At 39.5% G+C, this 20,529-nt stretch overlaps 1 protein-coding gene across 5 annotated transcripts in view; it reads left to right on the top strand.

Annotated features, from left to right (window-relative positions):
• ELMOD1 (ELMO domain containing 1) overlaps positions 1-20,529 on the top strand; it is a 42,425-nt gene that overhangs the window by 13,760 nt on the left and 8,136 nt on the right. For 3 of the 5 annotated variants that reach the window (XM_083855147.1, XM_083855148.1, XM_083855151.1), the window contains 5 exons: positions 1,843-1,937; positions 11,154-11,299; positions 11,451-11,479; positions 12,669-12,766; positions 17,552-17,681. In XM_083855147.1, the coding sequence (XP_083711273.1) occupies positions 1,921-1,937; positions 11,154-11,299; positions 11,451-11,479; positions 12,669-12,766; positions 17,552-17,681 (420 nt within the window). In that variant the 5' untranslated portion in view covers positions 1,843-1,920. Of the gene's footprint in view, positions 1-1,842; positions 1,938-7,332; positions 7,537-7,732; positions 7,832-11,153; positions 11,300-11,450; positions 11,480-12,668; positions 12,767-17,551; positions 17,682-20,529 lie in introns of those variants that run through there. The other 2 variants (XM_083855149.1, XM_083855150.1) reach the window with 2 other exon arrangements.

The following is a 20,529-nucleotide window of genomic DNA, read 5'->3' as shown; positions in this document are numbered from 1 at the left end:
CTCTTCACTTAAAAGCAGTAATAATGAAGCAGCATAATTTTCAGCAAGGACCTTGGTCAGAATCAGGAAGGAGCTGACCTCAGAGGCTGAGACTAGCATGCACTTTTAGAGGAGGTTGATTTGACAGCTTCTGGCACTTCTGGTGTGTTCCTTACGCTGATGCCCTTATGGGTCAAATTTTGTGGTGGAGCTTCCTTTGTTCAAGTTGATGTTAAAATGCTGAGACTCAACTGTGAGAATCTTTCACAAACTATATCTTTTAAACAGCAAATTATTAGACTGGAGAAGGGGAGCAGATTACATCCCCTCCAGTTTTTGCCTATCTCCTGTGCTCACTGCCATAGAAGACCTATCAAAAGCTGTAGCAGGAAGTGTTTGGAGCCTGCCTCTTGTGTTCATTAGTAAACCAAAGTTACCATCTCTCTGCCCTTGCAAGCAGGTGTCACTGGAGCCAGCACCAATTACAGCTGTATTCAGGGGACAGCAACATGATTCAGCCAGTCAAAAACAATATAGGTGAAGGAAGATTTCACAGTTCAGGGATTATATATTTTTAGCAAGCTGTATGTGATATAATCCAACAAGATAGCTGCATTTTTCTGAACTTAAATGCTTGTTCTGTTCCTGTCAGCAGGCAATAGCACAATATAAAACTTACAGATTACAAAGAGGAAAGAATATGAGAACATGGTAGGAAAAGGAGATTTTTATCCCATCGTTGCTGATGGGTCGCACAGAAGAAAATAGGTTTGAAGTTCTCTAGATTTCTAAATTTATGACAAAAGAGGTCAGATTTCTTAAGGCCTTCAGTACTTTTCAGCATGCAGTGCTAAGGAAAAAATGGACTCTTATATGATTTCTTAACAACAGAACTTTAATTCAGGCCTTTGTGTGTGGTTTGTACCAGTACAGAGCTTGAAACCATGATCTTGTTCCCTTTAAGTGTTGGATTAAGTTGTCCCAGTAGCAGATCTGTCTAGCAGTGCCCTGTTTTCTGGCAGCAAGTAAAAATGTTTTACTGCCTTTTACAGAACATGAAGTACAGTACTTTGAGAAGTCTGCATCTTTTAGTCAAGTATCACTTGTATTGTATATGAATACTTAATTTTAGAAACTTAAAGAGGTGGTGACTGGGAACAGTCTACAGTGCACAGGCAGGGTTATATTTATAAATTTTCTTCATTAATTCTTCCTGTTCTCTGCTGGAACTATCTAGTAATCATAATGAACATTAACCATAGGACACGAGATCACAGGACCAATGGGCAGCTTGGTCAACTGTATTTTAGGAACTTTGCATTCAAGAAATGTTTGGGCAATGCTCTCAGGCACAGGGTGTGACTCTTGGGGTGTCCTGCACAGCACCAGGAGTTGGACCCAATGATCTTTGTTGGTTTCTTCCAACTCAGCAGATTTTATTATTCTATAATATGTATTATGCAAATTATGATGAAGAGAGGACTTCCAATGGCAGAGTGAACCGAGTGTCTTTTGAAGCTGCTGCTTGGGAGTTGCTGTGAACCAGACAGGTGTTTGAAGAACACAAGGAGCTTTTGAAAATGTCTAGATACTTTTTCAAGCTTTCTCACATATTTCTGTATTCTCATTCAAGTTTTTTACATCTCTGAAAAAAGACATGGGTAGCATGGTCTGGTCGAAGTATCTGCTCAGGCTGAAGTGTGAACTCTTAAGATTTTCCTTTTGTTTTTATTGACATGAGATTTTTTTCTTAATATATTTCCCTTATATTTCCATAGATGTTTACTTCGAAAACAATTTTAAAAAATTGAAGTATCCCTTTTTTTTTCTATCTGTAAAAAAGTCTCAATTCTATTTCTACAGCACTAATATCACCTGTGAAGAAGAGGTCACCAGTGATCAATATATTACGGCTCTAGCAGCACAAACCAAACCATCACCATGAAACACTTCCTGAGGTAACTGTTCTGTATTTTCTCAAAAGTGTTGAATTATTCTAATTACTTTTATGCTGCAGCGAGCTAAGTGATTTAGCTGTTACAAGTATTACAGAAGGTGTAAACTAGTTTATACTAGACTGCTTTCTGTTCACCTAGATTTCACTATTTAATTAAAGTTATTTTAATTTAAATTTTCTTTTGAGGTTCTTTATAGAAGCAAAGAATGTGGGAACTGTCTTGTGGGATTGGAGCAGTAATGTATCAAATCAGTAGTGCCTGATATGTCAGGGGAAAAGAGAAGAAATAGTAAGAAAGAACAATGCTTGAAAAATGTTGGTTTTTTCCTTCCTGCTCTTGTCCACTCTGGATTTTTGGTGTGTTGTTTGTGAAAGCAGAGATGCTTGCTGAAGATGTGCAAGTGTTTTTAAAACTGATCATGCTCAATTTGCAGGAGAAATGTCGATTTCTCCTACATATGACTTGCAGTTTTTCCTCTATAAGCCAAGTATAGGATGGGTGACTTGCAGACAACAGATGTAGGTGCAGAAAGCCCATGTTGTGATTGTTCTGTAGTCGGTGGAGGGAGCTGAGCACTTCTCAAAACTAATACAGATCAAGAGCTCAATTTGTGTATAAACCAAAGGAATCATATTCTGTCTGTATGGGAAGAACTTTTTCAAGAGGACTAAAACATATGCTTCTATATAGAGCATCTGTCACTATATTTTTCTCCCTTTTTAGACTGTTTATAGCAAAGAATCTTACACACTTTGGGTATCAGCATCATTACCTCTAGGCTGATCATCTGCAATGATTTTGCTGCCAAGACAGACATAGCTTAAGCATTTCTGTGGAGTGTTTGGGCCATGTATCTTGAACCAGCTGCAAAAGGGCTCTGTAAGCAGGACGTAGGCAGATCAAAAGTATAAAGCAACTATTTGTTTGCTAACATCCACAAAACACAGCTAAGGCTGAATTGAGCCTTAATTTAAGCATTAGTGTGCTCACCACCTGGTAGGCACCAGCCAGGAAGGAAAGAATTGACCCTTGCAGCTCTGTGGCCCAGGTCCTGGTTGGTCCAAAGTCTTCCACCAATTCCATTTCTATTGATCCACTGACCTGAAAGTTCACAACTAGCCTGACTAACATCCCTGCACTGCTTTTTCCCTTTACAATTTTGTAACACCTCATGCCAGAGCCTTTGTTCTGGAATCCTGCTAATTATTTCCTTCTCAATAGTCCTGCCTCTATAATTTTTACCTTTTTTCTCTTTAAAGAAACCTTTTCCCCTTCTTTCTTCTTCTGACCCAAGGTCACAAATCAATGCCATATGGGATTTAGTTCATGAGTCCTTCATAAAGTGGACTCTCATCCTGTGAGAGGGGTGGGAGCCTCTGGCTGGGATCGCAGAGGGTGTTACACTTGCCCCCATAATGGTCTGGTATTTTCTGAACATAAAGTAATTTTGCTCCCTCCTGATGGAGAAGCTGAGCTGTTGACAATTTTTAAGCTGCAGCTCTCTTCCTGTTAAACTACCTGTTCTGCTCCCCTTTGGTCTCCTGGCCCCTTGATGATTCTTCCATGTTGGAGAAAGAGTGCTGTTTTGAATATATGTGTTCCTGAGGCTCTAATGGGGAAATTACCTTCTACTTGTCTTCATGTTATTCCTGAAGTCAGTGAATACTAAAAGATTTTAAAAGTCTCAATGATGCTAGATTCTCTTAAACAATCAAGGTAGATCTTGTGAAAAACAGTTGCCTATCTAAACAGGACAGTCTAGGACTTTGTAATGGAAAGTCCAGTATTCCAAGTGTTGCAAAGAAAGTTGGATTAAGGGATGGGGGTGGGGGCAGAGTACAGATCACCAAAAATACGAACGCAGTGTTGAAATAGGAAAGCTATTTTTATTTACTTCCAAGCATCTGGATTTTCTTATATTATGTTAATCCTTTGACATGAACTGATAAGAGTACTATCCTTCCCATATTTTGTAAATAGAGAAGTAAACCAAAGAGATGAAGAAGGAAAAATTTTCCAAGGAGGGCATTAACTGGAGATAATGAGTTCTGCTCTATGTGTTGCAACCTGCAGTTACAGGTTTGTGTGATGGGGAATAAGATAGTGAAGTGTGGAACTGCAGGGACAGACATGTGCAAGACAAGGATATTAAGTCTTCCAGCTTGGAAATTGGTTGGAAAATAAATTTATATATATTGTGTCTTCATGTTTGTTATCAATAGCAGCACCACCTAGGAGCTTAAATCATCTTTAACTGTTTGTGAAGATTAAATGCAGAGCTGAAATGTAGAATTCTGATGGCAGGGACTGCTCAGAGGCACAGTGTTTTCCTTGTTGCACAGCGTGGAACAAACACCAGAACAGCTGATGCTGATGACATAGATTATCTCTGTGTTTAAAACCAAGGACTTAAGTCTGCACAAATTACAGGTCATTTTGTTGATTGCAATGTGAAAAATGCCATAAAACAGACATCAAGAGGAACAGAGCTTTCATCTCTGAATTTACCTTGACTTTGCTTTCTAAGTAGTGACAATACTTTACCTGTAGCAACTTCATGCAGCAGATATTCACCCAGAGACCCAAGGAGGACTTTGAAGAGTGGATTTCAAATCCAGCTTGTTGTAAGTGTTTAGTGAGGTTCAAAGACAGCTCTGGAAATCCAGTCCTATCCCATTCCTCAGAACAGGGTCAGCTATAGCAGGCTGCTCAGGGCTGCATCCAGACACATATTGAGCACCTCTAAGGATGGAGATTTTGCAGCCTTCCTGAAAAACCTGTTCTCTTTCTTTAGAATCATAGAATTCCTTAGGTTGGAAAAGACTTTTAAGATCATTCAATCCAAGCATTAACTCAGCATACTCAAGTGTACCGTTAAACCATGTCACCTGAATGCCACATCTGTGTTTCCTGTAAGTATCTCTGGGGATGGTGATTTTACCACCTCTCTGCACAGCCTGTTCCAATTCTTGACAATTATTTTTGCGAAGAAATTTTTAATGATTTTCAATTTAAACCTTCCCTGGCACAAATTGAAGTTATTTTCTCTTGTACTGGGAAAAGAGAATGACCCCGACCTTGCTACACCCTCCTGTGAGGCAGTTACACAGAGTGATGAGGTCTCCCTTTGATCCAGTATGTCCACATGTCTCTGCAGGGCCTTCCTACCTCTAGTAGATCATCACTCCCACACAACTTGTTTGGAGAAATAGTCTGTCTATTAAACAGTCCAGTAGTTGGAGTAACCCTAAATCCTTAAATCTCTAAATTTAGACTCTTATGATCATAGTTCCAATTCAAGGTGATGTCCAAATGAAAATAGTTGGTCTTTTCTTTTTCAACTTGCTCTGATATGAATTATTTCTGACATCTGAAATATTATTTATAAAAAATAAAACTGTTTCTGAGTTAAATACTTCATCTTTCAGGGCTTTCTCTTTTTTGTTGTAAAGGGGTTCTGAAAAGTCTGTCACCAACACTTCCAGTTAGACTGTAATTTGTCTTAAACATCTGAGATAATAACAACTTAGAGAACCAACTCTAGTAGACAGGGTTTTTTCAGTAAATCCTAGAAATCTGACATCTTCTCTTGCTCTACTGCAAAGCAATCTGTAAGCTCTAGCTGATTTTAAGTATACCGGAGTTACCAGATAAAATGAAAATCAAATCGGCAAACAGCATGAGCAGTGAATGTATGGAAAGCCGCTGTTAAAAACTATTCTTATGTATTCTCCAGTTTCCACAGTGAGTTGCTCTCATGTCTAAATGGGGAGATAAATTGGATTTCAGTTGTCAAGGCTGCAAAGGCACAGAATGAAAGCAATTTCTTGTTTTTTAAAGGTCTGCCTGTGGTAGAAATGGTGATTGGTACCTCACTTCTTGGTTGACCTTGTACACATACTGTAAATTATGCAGATAAACCAAAGATAGTCAAGTTAATGAGCTCCTAACAGGGTTGTATCACTTGCTTACTCACCCATTTGGACAGCTTATCAGCCATGACTGGTGTGTCCTTGACTTCTCAAGCCATAATTAGAATTCTCAGAAAGGATGTGTAATGCACTCTTTTCTAAGATGAGTGTGTCCTTCAGGAAAAATAGCTGTGTAAAAATCTTCAGTATCTGTAGAACTTGAAACTACACACAGGGAAGAAAATTATGTGTAAGTATGCTCAGTGACTTTTATTTCATATTTTTAAACTAGTGGGTTGGGGAGGTGAGTTTCTTGTTTTGGTTTAGGGTTGGGTTTTGTGTTTATTTTGTGTTTGGGGTTTTTTTGGTAGGGCTGGGCATTTTGGCTTTGTTGTTGTTGTTTTGTGGGGTTTTTTTTGTGGGTTCATTTGTTTGGTTTTGTTTCAGGGGTTTCCTTGCTTTTGCCCCAATTTTAAGTCCAGTAACTAGCCTTGAGTATCTAGATGAAGCTTTCATTTTACCCAGAGTACCTATGTTTGTTACCAGCTCTGAAAATACAAAGGTTCTGAAATTACTGAGGGAGAGAATAAGCATTTTATTAGTTTCAGAAATGTTGCACAGTAATTAATCTCTACTTCCCTTCAGGAAGTACTTCGTGATGCATTAGACATATGTCTTGCTATTTAGGTGAACAGATTACACAGGAAAGAGCTTCACAGAAATATTAGGCAACTTTGGAAAGTTTTGCACAATTTTGCTTCTGACAGTTTGTCATGGAGAAGGCTGTACTTATCTCCTAGAGCCAGTCACTTTTAAATAAGAAGTCAGATTTCATGAAAATGTGATGCCATACTGTCATTGAAGAGAGGTGTATGGCCATTGCACTTGCCATTTTGGTCACACTGTCCCAGCATCAGCTGGGCTAGTCGAGGGCAAACCTGGAAAGCTCTTGTTCAAAACCATTTACATCCTTCCCTTTGCAGTCCAGGGTGTGAAACAACATGCTCAGTGCTCTCTGCTACTTGCTGCCACATGCTTTCTTTCCCCAGGCAGAGCAACACATGCCGTGGAAAATAGAAGCACTGTCTCTGCTGCAGCAGTACTCTTACTTTGTGCTGGCTTTGGCTCTAAATTTCTCCTTGTCTTGCAAGGATCTGAGCAATTTTAGAAACCCCTTTCTTTGTCTTCTTCATCATGGAAGAGAGCTCTCCAGAATCTTTTCTGAGCCTCATTATTGCTGATGGAGATTGGTCACTTGATTGATTTTGCCATGCAGCACCCTTGGCAAGGGACCTGAATGTTGATTTCACATCTTATTATGCAGTTTTTTCTTTGTTTTACATAATGTTCATAATGAACTGTTTTAATGCATGTATAAACACAAATATGCAGGTCTATGCAGCTGCTTGGAATACAGGAGGGGAAAGGAACTTAGACTGAAACAGGAAAGAGTAGAGTGTGAGTCCCTTGACAGCACCTTCATTTCTGTAATACTTCTGTTCTTAGACCTCACCTCAGGATCTGAAATAATGCTGTGCATGACCAAATAAACTATTTTCAGTGCTGAGAAATCTGCAAAGCCAAGCAAGTGGGGAAAAAAACCCCACAAAACAAACAAAGAAGAATAACAAACTAAAGGAGAAAAAAAAGAAAAAAACAAAACACAGAGAAGACTGAATGGAGAGGAGGTTTGGAATTTAATTCTAAAACAAACCAGAAATTAATGCCACTGTGCCACAGTCAAAGCACTTGGCTGTGCTTTTGGGGGGAGGTTCCTGTTCATGATACACTGTGTTTTGTTTAGTGCATAGGGCCTAACATAAAACTTGCCTGGCATAATCACTGGTGTGCTTTTGTTACAGGATTTCTGCAAGCAAGAATTCCCTTTTATAAACAGCTTGTGATACTTTTTGTCTTTCATGTTAAAAATGGAAGGTTTCAACTATTGTAAGCTTGAGCTGGATGAGTGGTAGGAAACTGAAGGTACCCACGAAGGCTAACTTTCTTTTATAAACTACCTAGTCAAAATTAGTGTGTGTTTGGTTTATTAGTAATAGCTGCTAAGCATATTTTAGTGAATCATAAAGGTGTGTGTTTGTTTGCTGTAGTGTCATGTTTTTAGTAGATGCATTTTTATTAATCTTTGTGCAAACCACAGCCAAAGCAGAACTTTAGTGGAGAAAGTGGTTGCAATTATGTGGTCACAGCTCTGTTCTGTTTGGAGTTTTTCTTTTGATTTGCAGATCTGTCATTGAGCCTAAGGCAAAAATATGTAATTCAAATGCACCTGATACCTTCTGTTCTCTAAGTCCCCAGAACTTATCCACAATACAGTATTCAATTATCCACAATACAGTACTCAAAACATTTTTTAGTGGTATGGATTGTCATGTTTCAGCATTGGAGACAACTAAGTATAGGCATGAACTTTCTTAAAGGACATGGTTTTTACAGGAGCTATCTTGTTCATTAGAAATCTTACATGGACTGTTAACATGAAGTAAAGTGAGTCTTTCCTCTCATCTTCCATATAAATGAGCTCTCTGTATTTTTTTTGTTTGTTTATTTGTTTTGTTTTAAGAGAGGCCTAACATTTGGAAACAAAATAGGCCAAAAGAAAGCAACTCTAATTTCTACTACAAATTTATTATGAAAATTCAGGACTTTGTTTTACCATACTCCACCTTCCAGTTTGGTGTTTTCCTGTGCTTTTAGCCTGACTACAGAACTGAGTTGTGCTAATGAAACTAAGGAATGGCTATAGGTTATATTTGATTTTTTCTTAGTATACTGGAAGGTGTCCCTGCCCATGACAAGGGTGTTTGGAACAGGATGATCTTTAAGGTCTCTTCCAGCCCAAATCATTGTGTTGATTATTCTACTTCTGACTGTTGAAAACTTAAAGAATGGCTTCTTGATGATGGCCTTGCCTCCTGGTACCTGGTGTTGTTACTAATACTGAAGGTGATAACCTGCTGTGAAGCACAGATTAACTCCTCACTGTAGCATGATGCATGTCCTGAATCCTTTTTTGGGATTTGGGAGTACCCAAATACTTTGATGTCACAGCTGAAACTTCTTTCTTGTTTAAAACTTGGTTCCATCATGGGACTGGTTCCTCATTCTTTAAGTGTCAATTTGTATCTAAAATAGAGGCTTCCTGTTGAATAAAAAACCAAGGACGTTTGCCTGCATGCAGGCATTTGGGAGTACTAAGTGAATTACCGAAAAGTCTGAAGATAAAGTGGATGCTTTTAAAGCATTTTAAATACTTGTGTGGATGTTTTCCATTTAGACATAAAATGTCTTTAGTTCCCATAGCTTAATCCCCCTTCAAAGATGATTAAGCTGAAGCCACCATAAAGCAGATTAAACTCCTGTGTGGACATTAACACGCGTTAATTCATCTTCCCTTCCTTGAACATCCTTCTACACTATGCCCTTCAGGAAGTTTTTAGGAAGTGATGGAGCTCTTAAAGCTTTACATACAGAGATATACATATTTATAACTGATTTGAGTATCTAGAATTCAGTGTTTTGAAATAATCACTGCAGTCTATTGAAAAAGATAATAGAGTCTCCTAAGAAATAACTGTCCTTTTGAAAGCATCAACAGCAGAAAATAATGGGCTAATGATGAATATGCATACACACTGGCTTAGAACATAATGGACCAAATTATCTATGAGTATTTATTGGCAAGCTAGCATATCAAAGTTGTATTGATGTTTTCATATAATATAGTCACAGAACATGATCACAGAGAGGTTGAGATTGAAAGACACCTGCAGACATCATCTAGTGCATCCCCCTGTTCTAGCAGAACCACCTGTAGCCAAGGACCACGACCAAATGGCAATGTTCCTAATGCTAGTTCTTTGCAATTTGTCTTTTATGAGATGTGTTTCTGAACCCAGGGACTGTGGGTGGATCCATGTGTACCCCAGGAGGCTAACAGTTGGGTAATGTGGCAAGATCTGTGCCATCATAGCCATAGAAACAAGAAAGATAAATTATTTCTAAATAAGTTGTTTCCCATTAAAATATGGGTTTGGGGTGTGTTATGTAATTGTGGTAGCAATATGTGGGCTTTGGTAGCAGCTGTAATGCTAACCAGGTTTAAAATATAGTGTTTCTTATGTATGCAGCCTTTTTCAGGCTTTTGTAGGATCCCAGTTGAGCCTGAGAGGGACCTTACCAGGCCTCCAGTTCAAACTCCCTCTCACAGCAGGGTTAGCTCCAAGGACAGATGGGGCTGCTCATGGCTTCTTCCAGTAAAGGATTAAAAAACTGAGGAAAGAGACTGCACAGCCTCTCTGGGCAACCTGTGCCACTACCTGACTGTCCTCAAGGGGAAAAGGTGTCTCCTTGCAAGGCTGATTCTCAGTGCTTCAGCTTAGGGCTGTTCTCCCTTGTCTGCAGGACCATCAAGACCCCAGCCCTGTTTCTATCAAGATCTTCCCACAAGCACAGGGGGTTGCTGTTAGATCCCCTTGAATCTTTATTTCAGGTGGAACAAGCCCAGCTTTCTCAGCCTCTCTTCACAGGGTTTGTGCTCCAACCCTACCATCTTCACTGAAATACATCCAGTTTGTCAGTCTGTCTTCTGTTGGTGGGGCTAAAACTAGTTGCAGTAGCTACATAAGGGCTTTCTTGGCTTACTGTCAGTTCTGTACTTTGAGAAATTGTGTAGCATCAGTGCTGTGTAACAGCTGGTCTTGGGAAGAACTGGCAGTCCTCAGGACAGGTTCTTAAAAACCTCTTCTCCTGAAAGGGGAGAAGCTTTGATTGCTTTAATTTTCCCACTTAAGGACATGACATGAATGCTGTCAGGATGTCAAGTTTCTCAGGATAACCAAGCACTCAGCTTGGAGCAGATGGTTGCTGAGGTGAAACTAAGCCAGGGTGTAACTTCTTGGATTCTCAGCATCCACTGTATCAGGGTGAGCTGTATTCCCTTCTCGTGTAATCCTGTTTCCCCAAAGCATTGGTAGGAACTACACAGCCTTTTATGTTAAGAGGACAAAGAGTTTTCTATAAGTACTCTTTTGAAAACTCTGGAGTTTACTTATTCTGTGCTTCTAGTTTTGGTGCTTTGTGTATAGGTTGTTTTGTTGGCTAATACTAAAAAGCACGACTTAACATTTACCTGCATAAATGTTTGTAGTGTGATTGCTGCTTTTGCTCTAAAAGTGCTCTTAGGCAATGGGAATTTGGGGTAAGGAAATACTTGCTGTTTGGGTGGTGACCATGTTGAAACAAACTCTGCTTCAGGCTCTTATTTTCAGGCTTCTTCTTTTGCCAGGATGTTTGTCCAGGTGTGCCTGTACTTCTACTGCAAATGCTTGTGGCGCTGCCTGAAATTCGTGGTCAGGAAACTAACAGGGCAATGTGAATTGCAAAGGATCTGTTACAATACCAAACCTGGAGCTGCCAGAACTATGAAAATAGGTAACTGCAATATACTTAGTCCTGCATGCCTTTGTAACTTTCTGCATGTGCTAAAAATTGTATGATATCGTTATTAGAAATAAGTTGTTAAATTGATCCAATGTAAACATGCTTGTTTGACATGATGCTTTCAAATACTATTCCCTTACAGAGGCATCCCTGAAAGGTTCAAAAAGTAAGGTGAGTGAAAGACCTCATTATTCACCTTTTCTATTGTGTCCTGTGCTGTTGCTTTGTTCAGTCTGCTGTTTGCTCACCCCAAAAAATCACTTTAAAGTTTGATGTGATTTTACATGAAAGCCATTTTCCACCAAGGAGGGTCTTGTGTCTGCAATAGCAGTTGATCTTGCAAAGTTGGGTAAAGTGCCCTGTGTTCCAGGGACAGGCCCACTGTGGCAATGATGGAGTGAAGGGAATAACCTGCCATGGTGGAGATGATGAGAGTGAAGTGTTGTAATTTGAGGGTTCTTGGCATGATTCCTCATCCTGTCATAGAATATCTGTAATCTGCAGTCAGTCACTTACAGATTTAGTAAAAAGAAGTCAGGTTTTTTTTGTCTGGAAAGCAACTTTCCCAGCTTTTTCCCCTCTTTTCCTTTTAAATACAGTGATGGAAAAAAGCCTCTTTCACTTCATCCTTTTACTGTACAGTGGTTGTGCTAACCTAAGTTCTTCCCTAAGGCATTTGTGTGTATGTTAAGTAACATCCTTCAGCCTTTAAATTCTGTCACAAGAGTCAATGATATTGAAAAGTTACCTCAGCATTAGCAAAAATGGTGTCATGTAGCTCTTAGTTCAGCATCGTACTTCCAAATTATTTCTATCACAAACTGAAAGGCAGAATCTTGCGTAAAAGCTTGCATTTAAGCAATTATGCAGTCTTGAGACAAAGCACAAGAAATTTCATCCTCTTTAAGTTTTCAGATGGCATGATGTCTTTTGAATACTGAACCCTCAGAGGCATTTCTACAAATAGCAACTATATGAAAGAAGAGAAAGAATGTTTTGCTGTGTTACTGCAATATGTTAGGTGAGGGAATGTCAAATGAAGGCTAGAAATTCTGGTGTAATTAGGTGGATGGTCTGAAGCTGCTTTTTGATCTGCACTGAGGCCTTTGATCACCTCCACTGACAGCTACCACAGAAACGCAATAAACTGACTACAAGGGTGAAGGGACTCGAGTCCTTACAGGGCAAGTGCTCTGAATTGAGTCAGTAGGGTTCAAGTTTGGAAAGATATGTACATATGTTGAGTTGGGTCTTCTGGGCTCTTAATGCTGAAGCTTTGGGGTGTCAAATTTACCACTGTTAATTTCTGCTGAGTAATGGCTTCCATAGGAATTAACAAGTGTTTGAAACCTCTTTTTAGCGGCTGCAAACATCAGTAAATGTTCACCCTGATGCTATTGAAAAAACGATAGATGACATCATGGAGCTGAAAAGGATTAATCCAGATAGAAATCCACAGTAAGTTCATAGTTTTTTATACAGAGCAAGTGGGAATTACTTATTTCTTCAATGCTTAGGTCCTTGGAGAACTGCTTCTCTATAGTTATTGTGGCTTATTTGAAGATGTTCTATCTTTCAGCATAAAATTCTAATTTAAACTTTGCTGTCAAAAAACTGATGTGAAAATGAATGATCTTTTATAGTGATTTAACAGGCAAATCCTGAGTCTTTTATCTGTCTTAATATATTGTCAATGCATGGATTTATGGGGATCACTTCCCCAGGGATAAAATACCCCCAAACCAGGGGTCCTGTCAGGGGCACCAATGACTTCTTAGAAAGGTTGTATATGGCCTTTTGTGTAGGGAAGAAATCATCCTGTTTTACCTGATACAGCCATATACTAGTATGCATTTTAAAACTGCCTTTAATTATCCAAACAGAAGTTTTAATGATATAACTGATATTTAATGATGTAACTGCTATTTTAAGAAGAGATTGACAACCAACCATTAAATTTACAAGTGTGTATTTCAAGAGTAGGTGATGATAACATTTTTGTGGTTGCCTTACCTTTCAGTTCCTAGCTTAAGGTACAAGGTGTCTAGGTCAGGAATCAAGTAGGAGGAAAGTTGAGAGCTATATTATTCAGGTGATCAGTCTGAGGTTCAGTCCTTTTCCCAAGCTTGAAGTTAGTATACCCAATGAAAAATGAGCATCCATCAATTGATAGCTGCTTTTCTATGAGTGGTCAGCAGCATCAACAAGTAAGGTGGTCCCAAGGTCTTGCTGCAACAACTAAACCCAAAAACTAAGTTGGAAAATTATATATATATTTTTTTGTCTCATTACAGGAATCTCCCTCCCAGCCCAACCCCCAGTAAAGAGCCCATAAACTATCTAGTCTTAAAATGAGGCTTCACTAATCCAAAAGGAAATAGAATACACTGCATCTCTCTAATTTGAGAGACAACTCTTGTGATGGTGACCACAGTCCCAAGAATTGAAAAAAAATGGTGAGAGCCCCTCATTCTCATAGGTGAGAAGCCCTGTGATTTTTTTCTGGAAGTGAGCACAGAGCTTTTCCAGGGGTGTCTCTTGACCCTGCCCAAATGCTCTTCAAGGGAAGGTGATGAAAGACCAGCTGCTTGATGCAGATGTGAGGCCTTTCTGAGAGGCTGCTGTCTGAGGAGAGTGTCAAGCACTGCTACTCCTGTGTTGCACAGGATGCTGATTGCTGAAATTCAGAAATAAAAAACCCAGCAATGGCAAAATTAGTGAAAATGACATATGAGGAAAAACTTCAGGATGTAAGTGTGCACAGCTCAGAGCCTGGCCTGCAGACATCAGTAACTGCAATGTTTAGCAATCAGGGTGATCCAAGTACTGGCTTCTCAGTGTTGGACCCTTGAGTAACTGAGTGGAATGCTTTCAGGAGAAAACAAGAAATGAATTATTATTTTGTATAACACCAGAGATCACCCTCTGATTCCCCTCATGGCATTCCTTTGGCCTTTGAAGAAGTGTTGTCCTTCAGAAGAGAGGGAGCACAGATATGCAAATAGCTTCTCCTTGCTTGAAATCAGGACCCTGAAGATTACATTGCATTTTTAGTGATCTGGTCCTTCTAGTACATGACGAGACCCTAAAAGAGAGATGGAGAGCATGCGGTGACAGGAAGAAGGAATGGATTCAAATTGAAAGAGATTAGGTTTAGATTAGATGTTAGGAAGAAATTCTTCACAGGTTGCCCCCAGGGAAGTTGTGAATGCCCCATGCCTGGAAGTGTTCAAGGCCAGGTTAAGTGGGGCTCTGAACAACCTGATCCAGTGGAAGGTGTCCCTGCCCATGGCAGTGGGGTTAGGACTGGATGAACTTTAAGGTCCCTTGCAACCCAAACCATTCTCTGATTCTATGATAATATTTTTTAAAAATACCACACAGAGGGAAAAAAGACCCAAAACAACTCAAAAAAAAAATCACCTGAATTATCTTTTTTAAATCCAGTTGGTGTTCATATCCTTAGCACAGGATAAATACTTAATTGTTTTTAGACTAGTATGCTTGCATTCAGTATTTTGATGCGTTTGAGTCTCTCATCCCCTTTCCCCCTTGCACTCCCTCCTGTTTGTTAAAATATCTTCTTAAAACAGTGAGGAATAGGGGTCCAAAATGTGCAAGATGATGTCACATTCATAGATACACACTCTGCCACTAAATTGGTCCTTCTATTAAATTAGTCATATTTCTGCTAAACTTCAGACATCTGCACTGAAGTTTTACACATAGCCATTTATTTTATACTGACATTTTCAGGAGAAATTTGAGCAAAAGCAGGTCAGCTGTTTCTTTAGCTGCAATTAAGGAAAATCCAATGCATTGCCTTCTCTTGAACATAAAAATCTGTATCCAAACTGTCTTGTTTAGAAGCTCTGGCCTTGTGTTGAATAGCAGAGACTTGAAATTTCCTGGGGTAAGGATAAGGGAATGTGTGTCATATTTATGTGTTTCTGCAAGTCTGTAGGCAGTCATTTTTCTTAATGTGGCATCTTTGCAGAGCTGAACTGGCATCTCAGGGGTGCTTGCACTGGCTGTTCTTGAGGGCTGTGGGCTGCTGTGATCTAAAGAGGAGAAGGCATCCCACAGTAATTTTCCTTTATCAATGCCTCTCAGATAAGTGTGTATCTCTAGCAGTAGGAGCAAGTAGGTTGAATAACCTGGTGGTGACATGTACTGTCTACACTAACTATGGAAGCAAACGCAGAATCACAGAAAGGTTTCGGTTGGGAGGGAACTTAACAATCATCTAGCTCCCCTGCTCCAGTTTTGGGCTTGCCTCCATCTGGTGGAGTGCCTGGAGCTGAGTAAAATGGGAGTCCAAGCCCAGGTACATTGCTCCTGTGCTCCAAGAACAGCCACAGCCAGCACCAGGGTGACATGGAGGAGGTGTGGGACATCAGCACCTCACCCACATCCTGTGTTTGGCGAGAACAACAAAGCATTGATGAAAGGGAAAGGGGGGAAGCTAATTCAGCCCCCATCCCCTCACCCAAATAACATTGCATGGAGCTTTTGACTGCCTTCACATAAAGTGCAAAAATGGTTTACTTTGAATGTGTTGTATGCCTTGGATCTTAAAAACATGTGTTTTTTAAATATAAAATTGCTCTGCTTTGCCACAGCCTGTGTTCTGCTGCTCTTAACTATTCTAAGACTATAAAGAAGTTAAAAACATTATGGCTGTGATTTAGTGATACTCTACAGCAATTCACAGTCTGTCAGGGTTTTCAGCTTTCTTTGAAATGCAGCCCTTCTGTAAAATTGGAGGCTATAGCTAGTGAAACATGTAAAAAAAAAAAAAAAAAAAAAAAAAAAACCACAAAACAGCAAAGGATGGAAAATACTGTGGAGGATTTTCTGTCTGAAAGGGTTATAGCCTCAAATGGAATAAATGTGCAGCATGAGAAATGGACTAATGCTGACATCTCTGATTCTGTAGATTAACCATGGAATCATTTAGGTTAGAAAAGGTTTAAAATTCTGAAGTCCAACAGTTAACCCAGCACTGCCAAATCCACCATTATGCCATTTCCCTAAGCGCTACATCTACACATCTTTTAGATACCTCCAGGGATGGTGACTCTACTACTTTTGTGCAGTCTGTTCAAGGGCTTGACAACACTTTTGGTGAAGGAAATTCTCCCTAATATCCAATTTAAACTTTTTCTGTGGCAACTTGGAGCCATTTCCTCTCATCCTCTCACTTGTTACCTGGGAGAAGAGCCTGATCCCCACCTGGCTGCACCCTCCTGTCAGGCAGATGTAGAGAGCACTAAGGTATATCAAACACAGACAGGGAACCTGTGCAGCTTAGTATCAGTGCAGGCTGTGTTCCACAGAGGAATAAGGGCGCACACTTAGCTTGGCCTCTAAATTCATACCAGGTGTTCAAGTAATTTTAGACAGTATTAAATATTAAAGGTCTTATTCCTGTGTATAAGCAAATATTTCTATGAGCATGGCAGTAGCATACTCCATGACTTCCATTTTGTATTATAAAATCTTAATGTAAAGCTGTTGCTTGGTGCAGAGTTTTCTGGTAGTTCTTTTTTTTTTTCAAGTTTGGTTTAGGGTTTTTTGAGGGTAGTTATTTCATGTGTGTTTGATTTGTTGGTTTTTTTGGGGTTTTTTTGATGATGCACCAGAAAATGTAAAAAGGAAACACAAAAATCTGCATTATAATGAAAAAACAACCATTATGATGATTCTTAACATGAGACAAAAGCCAAATCTGCCTGGAGGCAGATCTTTGAGAATTTATTACTTCAGGCTTTTTGCTTCTTTATGCTGGCTTTTGTGGCACAGAAGCAAAACAATTATTTTTAGCTTTTTGCTGAGTTTTCTTTTCCCCCTCAGCCTTTTTCAAGTTCACATCTCTGATCTCAGAGAATTGTTTGAGAAGCTGTCTTTGGAAGGAAGAGAAAGATTCAGTAATGTGTTTGTTACAGGCATTCAATGCTGCTGTGTATAGTTATAATGGGATTTCAGTGTAAAAAATCACTGTTCACGGTTTTAAAAAAATCCCAAATATTATCATCTAAGGAAGGCACTAAATGAGACTATGCCTTTCACAATGTTTAATGTAATATTGATCTCTTGGAAATTTTCATGTTGCGACTGAAGTGTTAGACTATAAATTCATGGATGTAACACCAGTCGTGTATCAGTTGTGTCTGTACATGGTAGTGCTGTTTCATGCCTGTACATGACTGAGTTGGAATATGTTGCTCCCCCCACCCTCAGGCTGGGAGTATCTCTTCAGGCGTGCCTGCTGCAGATTGTGGGGTACAGAAATCTCATTGCAGAGGTTGAGAAGCTGCGCCGGGAGCCATACGATTCGGAGAATCCACAACACGAGGAGATGCTGCTGAAGGTGGGTGCTGAAGAGGTACTTAGAGGGCATCCTTTATTCATGTCAGCTCCCAAGCCTGCTTCACAAACTCTTTGAAACATCACTTTCCTCCATCATGTACCTGTTTTAAGATAAGACTACCCAGCATTATAGTCTGGTCTGGGTGTAACACCTGCCAAGCAAGCAGGTCACTCCCTGGTTGATCAACGCACTTCCCTTGGCTGGACTATATCTAGTCACTGGGTAACACAGGTCTTAGAGCACAGAGCTGTTATCTGCAGGGAGCTCTGGAAAAGCAGCTTTATGTCCTGCTTTAGTACACCTTTCTCCAATACAAGAAGGGTATTTTTCTCTATTAACCAAATTACAAATTTATTTCTTCAATTTCTTGTATTTTTTGCAGGCAATGTCAATGTATACCAATGGCAAACATCTATTTTTTACTGTGTGGAATGGAAGAGTGGGAGTTGATGACTTACACTGGTAACTTTATAGTTGCCAAATGTATTTCCAAGTGAAAACAAAATTAAACTATGCTTTAGATAATACATGCAAAGTTATGAAAACCATACCAGTTGGGTTTTACTTCCTTCATGCTTTCAGGAAAGCCTTGCACTGGAGCAGATAATAAAAGCATTTTTTCTATATTGAAGCCATAAACACAGGAAGAGCTAGAGATTTCTTAGAAAGAAATTGAGGAAAGAATAAAGGTTCTGAAAAACAGTCTAATAGCAAGCCATGGTCCTGATCCTGGTTTTAACCATAGCTATTGCTAGATGCTTCAGAGAAATGCCAAGAAACATAGAATAAGTGATAGTGAGCTTATTGGCTACAAGCAAATGCCTTCTTAGAGAACTTTTCTTATAAAAACATACTACCTGTTTGGTTGTGGGGACTTTTCTTTTTCAGTTTAAGACAAAAATACTGAACATTTTAATACCAGATGATGAGGAAAATGTCTTCCATGCTGTAGCTTGCAGTGCAAGGCTTTGCACAAGTTACAGTGAGAGCTTCTGGAAATTTTACCATATTTACTTGGTCTTCCAAAAATCACACATACCAGCACTGTCAGATACAAGTAACTACTTCTGAAAATGCCTCAGGTAGTCTGTTGGTGTGTTGAAAGCTGCCTTTAAGGTTTGCCCACTGCTGGGAAGTGGGGAATGGTCCAAATCCAGACCTGCCCTGAAGGAATATTCTAATCATCAGGTAGACTTGGGCAGATGGACTCCTCTTGTTCAAGTCCTGCCCCTGTGCAGCCAAATGCACAAATTCATGAAAATAGAGTGAGTTTTAGCTAAAATGACACACAGATTTACCCATTGAGGAAGCCTGTGTCTTGCAGGTGAGACATCCAGGTGGCAGCCTACAGTGTTGGTCCCTGGAAATAGCAGGCGCCTCACTGCAGATTAAAGAGGGCCTTTGGCTCCAGGAAAGAGTCCCTAAATACCCTGGGCATCTACGTTACCCAGAGAGCAAGTAGGGTCTGGAGATGGGATCAGAGGTGAGAAGGACCAAGGAGCTGGCTGTAGTCTCTCCCCACTACCCAGCCTGTGAGGGCAAGGTCCTGAGAATTGTGTCAGCAATGATGTGTAGTCATGTAAGTGTTTTAAAAACATAATTGAATGAGCATAAAAGCAGAATGTAAAAACTAAGCATTTGTCTGAGGAGAGATTAAACAGTGCAGTTTATGCAACATTAAGCAAACTCATTATGTTGAAAAAGTTTCACTGATGTATTAGCACTTGTTTACAGCAGATGTTTTACTTTTGCAAATGTCAAATGGAAATATGTCCAAGGGTTTAATTCATTTTCCAATCCTCAGTGTGGAAGAATAGGCTGGTTGGTTTTCATTCCTTCTAGATACTCTGCTAAGTGATATCTGCAATGGGTAATTCAGGTTCCTAATGGCTATCATTTATTCATGTTTACCAGGAGAGCACTTCATGAATGAGAGAAAGATTAACTTAATGTGATTGGACTAATGATTAATACTGTATTTATTGTTGATGGATGAACATTGTTTTAAACAATGATGCTTTATGCAGTCATTACAAAGTGAAATCATTAAAGTTTTAACCTTCCCAGGGCACTTAATTTTAAATGCGGTTAGAATTGCTAAAATTAAAACAATTTCTGTTTTTATTTGGGAAATTTGCATACAGCTCTTTCCCTTGGGTAGACTTTGTCTAAGTGATTTTCTTGAGGGTGTACTCACCAACTCATAGTTGGTGATTAATACACTTTCTTAATTCTAAATTCTGATATCGTAATACACTTCAGAAAGGGTGAGTTTGTGATATGGCACATAAGGTGTGCACAAAGGTATGTCTTTGTCATATGTCAATTTAGGCTGCTTTTAGGTGCATAGCAACATGATATTTAGGCACTAAAGTTGCTGGACCAGTGCAGTTAAATGGATTTATTCCAGCTGATGATCTGGCTTGTTAAGTCACTTCAGGCATTTCTTTATGTGAGATCAATGAATGATTCTTCCCTTAGTTAAATATGATGGTGCACATGCTATCCTTGTATGGATTTCTTTTTTTTTTTTTTTTTATGTTCTCCAATTTGCTTTTCAACACTATGGTAGCCAAGTCAGCTCTCTTGATTTATAACCTTTCCAGAGACTTGCAAATGATGCCAGAGAAAAGATTGCTGCAGAGCCTCAGGGACTCAAAGCTCCTCTGCTGCTGTGTCAGTGATTTACAACCAAATTCCAGCCCATTCCTGTCTCTGTGCTTATGGAGGCAGACACCTCCTCGATGCACAAAACATGAGCAAAACAAGTCTTTGTGTGAGACGTTAAAGCAGCTGTGATAAGGTCAGAAGGGCCTTGTAGGGCTGAAATGTCTGCAATACTTCAGAG

Source organism: Zosterops lateralis, assembly GCF_965231275.1.
Source record: "Zosterops lateralis genome assembly, chromosome: 2".
Lineage (NCBI taxonomy): Eukaryota > Metazoa > Chordata > Aves > Passeriformes > Zosteropidae > Zosterops > Zosterops lateralis.
Note: the sequence above shows the minus strand (reverse complement) of the source record. Positions and strands in the feature narration are given on the sequence as shown.